Raw genomic sequence first — 9406 nt, forward strand, 5'->3', positions numbered from 1 at the left:
CTGTAGACCAGGCTGGTCTCGAACTCACAGAGATCCGCCTGCCTCTGCCTCCCGAGTGCTGGGATTAAAGGCATGCACCACCACTGCCCGGCCTTAAACTTTATTTTAAAAGGAGCTCTAGGGCCAGGGATATAACTCAGTGGTAGAGCACTTCCCAAGACCTGTGTAGTCTAGCAACTGTATTTCTGTCTTTGCAGGTATTGAAAACCTCCCGTTTGAATTACAGAGAAACTTTCAGCTCATGAGAGACCTAGACCAGAGGACGGAGGGTATGTATAGAGTAACAGGCTCTTGTTGGTCATCATTGTTTTTCCTGCTTTCTCTTACCTTACCACCTGCTGCAGTCTGGAGGACTGGGACTTGAGAAAAAGAGAGAGAGTTTGTTCTGCCTGTATGTATGTTCCTGGTACACAACGAGGTCAGAAGACAGTATCAGCTACCGTGGAACTGGAGTTAAGGATAGTTATAAGCCACCATGTGGGTGGTGGGAACTGAACCCAGGTCCTCTACAAGAGCAGCCAGTGCTCCTAACCACTGAGCCACCTCTCCAGCCTGTCTTTTATGGGATTCTTGAAAGACGGTAATGGTCCTCTCATTTCTGCTTTTCTACATCAGATGGAGTATTGGCACCATGTTTCAAGAAGTTAGAGACACTGAGCTGACAAGACAGCTCAGCGCAGAAAGGTGTTTGCTGCCAAGCCTGGCAGCCCAGCTCCTATCCCAGGACCCATATAGTTGACCACCACCTGTAAGCCATTGTGCACATACAAATTATGCAGAGAAAATAAATATGTAAATAAGGTTCAGAGATGTTACGATTTTTGTACTTCCTCAAAGAATTCAAGACACCAGCCCTAGCCGGGCGGTGGTGGCACACGCCTTTAATCCCAGGACTCGGGAGGCAGAGGCAGGTGGATCTATGTGAGTTCGAGACCAGCCTGGTCTACAAGAGCTAGTTCCAGGGTAGGCTCCAAAGCCACAGAGAAATCCTGTCTCGAAAAAGCAAAAAAAAAAAAAAAGACACCAGCCCTAGCATGTTTACCATTTGTGTTACCTGTGCATGATAAACACAAGTTATGTCTCACTGCATTTTCATGATATCATAAAACACACAGGGCTTCAGACTACAGTTCATGTTGGTTGAAAGGAACTTTGTGAGAAGCTCTTAAGAGAAAAAGGAAAAGCCAGGCATAGTAGCACAGGCAGGTAGATCTTTTTGAATTCAAGACCAGCCTGGTCTCCATACTGAATTCCAGTACCAGGCCAGCTAGGACTACATAGTGAGACCTTGTTTTGGGGGGAAAAATCTAGCTGAGCAGTGGTGGTGCAATCCTTTAATCCCAGCACTCAAGAGGCAGAGGCAGGGGGATCTCTGTGAGTTTGAGGCCAGCCTGGTCTACAAAAACAAGTTCCAGTACAAGCTTCAAAGCTACAGAAAAACCCTGTCTTGGGAAAACAACAAACAAAAAAATCTTAAGGTCATCCTTCTCAGGTACACACCCAGTTTAAGGTTGCCTGGGCTATAGGAGACCTTTTCTCTGAATGCATGAATGAATGAATGAATAAACTAGCCAATAATAATGAAAGCAAGAGAAAGAAAACAAAAGGCATCAGTTACCATCAGGAGCTCTGTACTGTATTCTTCCACTCATAGACGCGTTAGATATTATCTCAGGCCTTGGTTGTGGAGCAGATTTGGCTACACTGAGTTTTCCATTTGGAGCCTAAGGAAGGCAGTGCTCAGGTTGGTCTGCTCTAGATTTAAGTTTCATGTTGAAGGAGCCCCCGTACCTACTGCAGAATGTCTAAGTTTCACATTCCATTCTATGTATGTTCAAAGACGTAACGGGCTAGGATATGTGAAGCCATGTCTTAAGTTGCTCTGGCTAAGTGTTTTCATGAAAAGTGACTATTACCTAACATCCTGGACATCTGCCACTGACAACTGCCTGCCAGAAGCTGGGAATCAGCTGGATTTCCTTGTATTGAAATTCTTATTCTTGAGTCCATGCTCAGAGACCAGCTAGAGATTGTGGAATTGTATGCTTTTCCCACTTCTTCTAAGGGCCTGGAGTACAGTGAAGTGTGAGCATAGCATGTTCCCAGATGCTCCCCGTTGTCTGGGGCTGCACTGTGTACAGCCTTCTGCCTCTTCCCACTGATATTTGTATGAGCCCTACCTAAGGGTAGGGAGTAGACACCTTCAAGCCCGTGTTCTGGGACGTCACCAGCCCTCTAGAATTAAGGTGTTTCGAGCAATATCTAAGATGAACAAACAGAAAAATAATGACAAGAATTATAAGTTACACCTGATGAGCAAAGTAAGATGAGCAAGCTGGATACAGTGGCTCAGACCTGTAATCTCAATATTCAGGAGGCTGAGGCAGGAGGATTTGCTTTTGTTTGAGACCAGCTTGGACTACATAGTACATTCTAAGACATCTTGAGCTACAGAATGAGACTTGGTACTCAAAAAAGGAGAAAGAAAAAGTAAGGTGGTAAGGATGCAGAAGCAGCATTTCTTGGAGGAATTAGGACCTGATGTTAAAATTTCAAACCCAGCACTATGGCGGCTTAGGCAGGACGATCATAAATTCGAGGCCATCTTGGGCAAGATCCTATGTCAGAGAGAGAGAACTCTGGAGGCCACAGCATCAGTAAGTGACCGGCCCAGTCAGGTCTTTGGGGGATGTGGTTAAGACAAGAAACAAGGTGGCCTTTGGAACCAAACTCAGGAGGCAAGCAGCAAGCAAGCCTGCAAAGAAGCGTCGTGAACCGTCCTCAGAAATGTGCTTCATGTTAACACGTATACAGCTGAGAATCCCACAGTGCCTTTCGGTAGTCTCAGTTCCGTCTCTGGCAGCCATTTTCTGCACCTCGAAGTCACCTTAAGACAGTCTCAGCCAGACACGGTGGCACATGTTTGTACTGGCAGTGCTAGGGAATCAGAGGCAAGAGGATATCCCAAGTTCAAGGCCAGCCTGAGCTGCATACTGACATTGTCTCAAACCAAAAATGGTTCAAATATTCAGTGTTGCATTTCCTGAATACAAGGCACGCTACCTGTGAACGTTCAGTACATTCATTTGGAAGGTTTTGATGGCCAATGGAAAAGGTCCAAAGAACAAGAGGAAGACGTATGTTTCATCTAGGCACCAGGGGCCATTGTGACCCAGGCCTCTGTCTCTGTTGTAGACCTGAAGGCTGAAATTGACAAGTTGGCCACTGAATATATGAGTAGCGCCCGCAGCCTGAGCTCCGAGGAAAAATTGGCCCTTCTCAGACAGATCCAGGAGGCCTATGGCAAGTGCAAGGAATTTGGTGACGACAAGGTGCAACTGGCCATGCAGACCTATGAGATGGTATGGCCCTGTTCATGGCTTCCCACCTCTCTCCCATCTAATCCTCAGGCCGTAGACCCCTCCTGCAGCCGTGTTGGGATCTGTTTGGGGTCTGGGAGATTCATCAGTCTGCCTTAGCTGTTTCCTTTCCCTGGAACCAGCCTTGTACCTCTCCCCTTCTCCCTCCCCCGTAGGTGGACAAACACATTCGGCGGCTGGACACAGACCTGGCCCGCTTTGAGGCTGATCTGAAAGAGAAACAGATCGAGTCAAGTGACTATGACAGCTCTTCTAGCAAAGGCAAAAAGAGTGAGGAGGGGGGCGGGGCTGTGAGATGCGGGCAAGGACTCGGAGGGAGAAGAGGCCAACTTCAGCTATGACGGCGCAGCACCGCCTGGAACAGAACAAAGAGGACTTAACCTATCTCTTTGTCTCTGCCTTCTGGCTTACCCTTTCTTCCTAGAAGGCCGGACTCAAAAGGAGAAAAAAGCTGCCCGTGCCCGTTCCAAAGGGAAAAACTCAGACGAAGAAGCCCCCAAGGCTGCCCAGAAGAAGTTAAAACTTGTGCGCACGTGAGTATACCAGAGCACACCCACCTCCCAGCCGGTACTGCCTCTTGCCACCTTCCCTGTCTTCTGTGCCAGTAACTGTATGTCACTTTGGTGTCTGCTGGATGGAGAAGACAGCATACGCCATTTGCTTCACCATAATCTCCTGCCACCTCAGAGCTCAGGTTGTAGCTTCCCTTCCTGCAGGTGACATTTGTCTTCCTCTTGGCACGCAGAAGCCCTGAGTATGGGATGCCCTCAGTGACCTTTGGCAGTGTCCACCCCTCTGATGTGTTGGATATGCCTGTGGATCCCAACGAACCCACATATTGCCTTTGTCACCAGGTCTCCTATGGAGAGATGATTGGCTGTGACAACCCAGACGTGAGAACCATTTGCCTCAGGATTGGGGGAGGAGCTCGGAGGGGCATGAGGGCGGAAATAGGAGGAGGTGATTCCATTGGAGAGAGGCACTGCAGAAAGGAACAGTGGTTGGACTGGGCTGCCTTGAGACTTGCGGGAAGTTTCCAGAAGGCTGGAATGAAGGGCTCCTCTTAGGAGTCTGCAGGTGGCTCCTCTCTCCTCCACCCTGCTCAGGCCCTTGACCGCTGTGTTCCATCTGCCTTTTCCAGTGTTCCATCGAGTGGTTCCACTTCGCCTGTGTGGGACTGACAACCAAGCCTCGAGGGAAATGGTAAGTCACAGAGCCGTGGCAGGAGCTGGACAGACTGTCCCAGAGCTGAGCAGAAGAGCGCACACAGGCTTCACTTACTTTTGGCTTGCCCTGCTCTTCTTTGTCGCTCTTTAGGTTTTGCCCACGCTGCTCCCAAGAACGAAAGAAGAAATAGGTTTCCTTGGATTCCATCCCAGATTTCTTCCGAATCCCCCTGACCCGGGCTAGTGACAGAGAGGATCGCCTCTGCTGGGGCTCTGGGGGTCCAGGGAGATGTCGACAGTGCAGTACGGTCATCCCTTCTCCCCCCTCCCCACTCCTGGTGCTGAGGCTGCATCCAAACCCCGGTAGGGAGGGTGCCACAGCCACTAACGGTATGTGCTCCTTCCACTCTCTCCTTCAGAGGGAGTAATCCCACTCGCTGTCCTTCTGCCTCCGTGGTGAGGTTGGTGCTGTATTTCAGAGGGAGGGTCCTCTTCATTCCCCTTGCTTTGTATTTAAGGACTGGGGCAGTGGAGTGGGGCGCTCTTCCGGTCTCCTAAACCTTCCTTCCCTTCCCCTCCCGGGGCTCGGTAGGATAAACTTCTTTGGTGAGGGATCTTCTAGATCATTTGGGCTCTGCCCTAGTTGAGTGATTGCCCCTTCCTATGTGACCTGGGGATTTCTCCTGACTTTGAATGGGAACGGGCCAAGGTGGAACAGATAACTCACATGTAAAAGGAATTGGGGTAGGTAAATAAAAGCTCTCCATGCTAGCCTGCTGTGTTTATTGTAGAAACGATTTCCCTACATGTGATAAGCTTTCTTTTTGCATCCTCTGGATTGGATGAGAGGCAGGAGGATGGCTTGCCAGAAGCAAGACAAGACATGAAACCCAAAATGGTACTTGTCCTGTGGTGCCCACAGCTTCTCCACCTGCATCGGGGGACTCAGAACTTTGTAATTATGCTCTCCGTGAAACACTTTTCACCTGATTCCAATAAATCATGTATTTGCGTTACACGTGTGTGCTGTGATAGTGTTAGCTTGATTTCTTTTAAAAACAAATAAATATAAAACTAGTATTTTCTCCCCATCCCCCAATGAATTGTGTTGGTCCCCTCCCTCTTGGAAAAAGTAAGTCCCTTGGGCCGCTGAACCATTCTTACACGTGTGTTCATTTTAACTTTGGACTTGTCCCTCTCCTCCCGCAACCCCAAACAGTTTCTCTATATAACAGCCCTGGCTGTCCTGGAACTCACTCTGTAGACCAGGCTAGTCTCAGACTCAAAGATTCAGCTGCCTCTGTCTCTGCTGGGATTAAAGGTGTGCGCCACCACTGCCCGACTTCTTACCTACCAGGTCGTCCCGGCTTTTGTTTCAGACCTTCCAGCTCTGCTGTCCAGAGTGCTGCCAGTACTCAACGACTAGGTCTCTACAGCATTGCTTCCCTAAGCCCACGTTCTGTATCTGTAGAGGAGCTCTAGGCCTAAGTGGCTGAAAGTGGGACGCAGGACTGGGGTTTTAGCTCTGATAGGAGAAGCAAGGGTCTAGGCTCAATTCCCGGCAGCGCAAAGATAAATTCAAAGAAAGCAGTACCGAGCAACAGAGGGCTTACTCGGTTAAGAAGGACTGGAAGGCCTGCGGCTCCTGCCTTCGGACCAAGACCCGAAACTGGTGCAGCTCACGGGAGTTTACCTCGTGCCCTGGCCCCGCCCTCACCTTTGTGACGTAGCGGATGTAGCGCGCCTCCCCGCACCCGCGTTAGCAGCCCGTGACCCACAGCTCTCCGAGGCTTGGCCCGTTGGAGGTCGCTTCGGTGTGAAAACGCGGGTGGATCTTCCGGGCCATGATGAAACTAGCTGCAGGCTTCCTTCTGCTGCTTCTGGAAGGTGAGAGGCTAGGGCTGACGTGCCATGGTCTGAAAACGCGGGTGGATCTTCCCTGGGGCTTCCTTATGCTCCCAAAAGGGCTTCAGGTCCCTTCCTCCTAAGAACCCTTTTTCATTGGTTCTGTCTTCATGTGGTCGAACTGAACCACTCCATGGCTTGGGAAAGGTTGGATCTTAATTTCTTGTCCCTAGAAGCTTCTGGGGACACTATAGTCATCAGACATCACCCAAGACGGCCTGACCCCCTCTCTCACACACAGCTACCTACCAATTCTTAATTCATGAGGAGTCTACTAGTCTGGGTCTGGCCACTGGACGCGGAGTATGTTTTGGGGTACGGTCCATTCTTGTCTGTCCCCCTTCCCTGCAGTGCGGCTCCTGCCCGTAACACCTCTTCCAACTGACGATTTATCGGCCTCCACTCCGGGCAGCCCTCTCTCATCGACTGAATATGAACGCTTCTTCGCCCTCCTGACCCCAACCTGGAAAGCAGAGACTACCTGCCGCCTCCGTGCAACCCACGGCTGCCGGAACCCCACTCTCGTCCAGTTGGACCAATATGAAAACCATGGATTGGTACCAGATGGTGAGGGCCAGACCAGTTGGAACTCTAGACACCCAGAGACCAACTAGGCTCAAGGCAAAAGTTTCGTGGTCATAGAGGAGGCAGGGGAAGGATATGGCTGACAGCTCCTTATCTCTGTTCGTGGAGACCTTGCTCCAGCCCTGGCTTTCCTGTAACCTCTCTCTCCACGGCTGCTGTCCTCCCTCAGGTGCTGTCTGCTCTGACCTCCCGTATGCTTCCTGGTTTGAGTCCTTCTGCCAGTTTGCACAGTATCGTTGCTCCAACCATGTCTACTACGCCAAGGTGAGAAAAGGTTCAATCTGGTGATCCAGAACCAAGGTAGAGGTGAGAAGTTGAGGAAGGGCATCATTAGTTCATGCTCCCTGTCAGTTTGCCAAGGTGACTACTGTCCTCGGGTGCTCACACGAGTTCCCGTGAGTAAAGGAGAGAAGGGATTCAGGAAGAGGCCCTTCTGTTGTTTCCATTCAAGTCCACTGAGAAAGAGTGAAGGCTGGTACCAGGCCTGAACAAACGCCCTTTCTTAGGATTGGAGGCCCCTTAGAGGAACTGTGTTCCTTCCTCTTACCTGGGAGCTGTGGGATTGTTACTTGCTTGGAAGGGGTCTGAGGGATCCCCCTGGAGCAGGGATGGCTGCTTTCTGGGAAAAGGTGTTCCCATCTTTCTCCTTCCCTTGCAGAGGGTCCGATGCTCCCAGCCAGTCTCCATCCTGTCACCCAACACTCTGAAGGAGGTAGACTCTCCGGCAGATGTCCCTCCCACCACCATGACTTCTGCCATGGCATCCCATGTCTCAGGTGAGCCTTCCCAGTGTGGGGAAACCACAGTTCCCAGGGCTGGGGGGTTGGGTATTGGGGAAGGGAGAAGCTTTTGCTTTGCTTGAAATAAATCAAGGCTCTCTCGTCCTAGAGTTTCTTCCACTGTTACTTAAGGTCTTTGTCTGAATCTGGTTTTCCTAATTCCAAAGACAGGTTGGCCTCGAACTCATAGAGAACCTGGGCTCAATTCCCAGCCCTCACATGGCAGTCCTGGGAGATCCATCGCCCTCTTCTGGCCTCCACTGGCACTGCATGAATATGGTGCCTGGACATATATTCATACACATAAAATGAAAATAAAAGTAAAAGCCTTCTAGGCCTTTGGTAAATGAATATCTTTATTTTAGAGAGTATTTGGACTGGGAGCATAGCTCAATGGTAGACCATGTACTTAGCATGTATGAGGCTCTGGGTTGATTCCTAGTACCCGCCTCGTTCAAGTAAGAAGGAATTAGTTGCTAGTTCCTTAGAATACACGGTCTTCTCTAGATGAGTAAAGGGAACATTTGTTCTAGGGAACAAACACACTTAACTTGTAAGGCAAGTGGGAAGGCGACACCACCAACACATTTGTTATGGTGATATCTTTAGACATTTATTGATTGTATATGCAAATGTGTTCACGCGTGCCTGTGCGCGCATGTGCATGTGTGTGGAAATCATAGGTCAGCACTGAGGGTCTTCCTCGGTTACCACATTCATTTTGAGACAGAGTGTGACTGTGTAGACCAGGCTAGCCTAGAACTCAACAAAGATCTGCCTCAATCTCCAGAGTGCTGTCCAGCTTAGACCACCTTAGTTTTTGGTTCTTTCATGAAACTTGGAGCCATGACTAGCGAAATGACTCCATGGCTAAGAACACTGGCTGATCTTGCAGAGGACCTGGGTTCAATTCTCAGCACCTACATGGCAGCTCACAGCTGTCTGTAACTGTCTGTCTGGTGGTGGTGGTACAAACCTTTAATCCCAACACTTGGGAGACAGAGGCAGGTGAATCTCTTTGAGTTCAAGGCCAGCCTTGTCTACAGAGAGAGTTTCAGGACAGCCAGGGCTATGCAAACAGAAACTCTGTCTCGAAAAAGCAAAAAATAAAAAACAAAAACAACAGTCTGTAACTCCAGTTCCAGGAGATCCAACACCTTCATCCATGCATACATGCAGGCAAAACACCAATGCATATAAAATAAAAATAAATTATAAAAAAATAGACACATTAAAAGAAAAAGAAAGAAGGAAGGAAAAAGAAACTCCGAGCTGCTGGGCATGGTGTCACAGGTCTTTAGTCTCAGCACATGCGAAGTAGATGGAACTCTGAATTCTAGATCAACCAAGACTACATAGCAAGACTTTGTCTCAAATAATTACTTGCTGGGCGGGGGTAGTGCAGGCCTTTAATCCCAGTACTCAGGAGGCAGAGGCAGGTGGATCTCTGAGGCCAACCTGTTGTACAGAGCGAGTTCCAGGACAGCTAGGGATACAGAGAGAAACCCTGTCTCAAGCCGGGCGGTGGTGGCGCATGCCTTTAATCCCAGCACTCGGGAGGCAGAGGCAGGCGGATCTCTGTGAGTTCAAG

At 49.5% G+C, this 9406-nt stretch overlaps 2 protein-coding genes across 4 annotated transcripts in view; both read left to right on the plus strand.

Moving 5' to 3' along the window:
* The window catches only part of Ing4 (inhibitor of growth family member 4), a 9286-nt gene extending 3724 nt beyond the window's left edge, over window positions 1–5562 (plus strand). The window contains exons 2-8 of one of the 3 annotated variants that reach the window (XM_005365219.2): window positions 198–269; window positions 3196–3362; window positions 3536–3650; window positions 3805–3913; window positions 4126–4273; window positions 4522–4583; window positions 4698–5562. In XM_005365219.2, coding sequence (XP_005365276.1) covers window positions 198–269; window positions 3196–3362; window positions 3536–3650; window positions 3805–3913; window positions 4126–4273; window positions 4522–4583; window positions 4698–4737 — 713 coding nt within the window. In that variant the 3' untranslated portion in view covers window positions 4738–5562. The remainder of the gene's footprint in view (window positions 1–197; window positions 270–3195; window positions 3363–3535; window positions 3651–3804; window positions 3914–4125; window positions 4274–4521; window positions 4584–4697) is intronic. The other 2 variants (XM_005365220.2, XM_026788308.1) reach the window with 2 other exon arrangements.
* A 269-nt stretch (window positions 5563–5831) lies between these two features.
* Window positions 5832–9406, plus strand: part of Acrbp (acrosin binding protein) — a 13532-nt gene continuing 9957 nt past the window's right edge. The window contains exons 1-4 of the mRNA XM_005365226.3: window positions 5832–6433; window positions 6803–7018; window positions 7206–7300; window positions 7695–7812. Coding sequence (XP_005365283.1) covers window positions 6391–6433; window positions 6803–7018; window positions 7206–7300; window positions 7695–7812 — 472 coding nt within the window. The 5' untranslated portion in view covers window positions 5832–6390. The remainder of the gene's footprint in view (window positions 6434–6802; window positions 7019–7205; window positions 7301–7694; window positions 7813–9406) is intronic.

Source organism: Microtus ochrogaster, unplaced genomic scaffold (genome assembly GCF_000317375.1).
Source record: "Microtus ochrogaster isolate Prairie Vole_2 unplaced genomic scaffold, MicOch1.0 UNK1, whole genome shotgun sequence".
NCBI lineage: Eukaryota > Metazoa > Chordata > Mammalia > Rodentia > Cricetidae > Microtus > Microtus ochrogaster.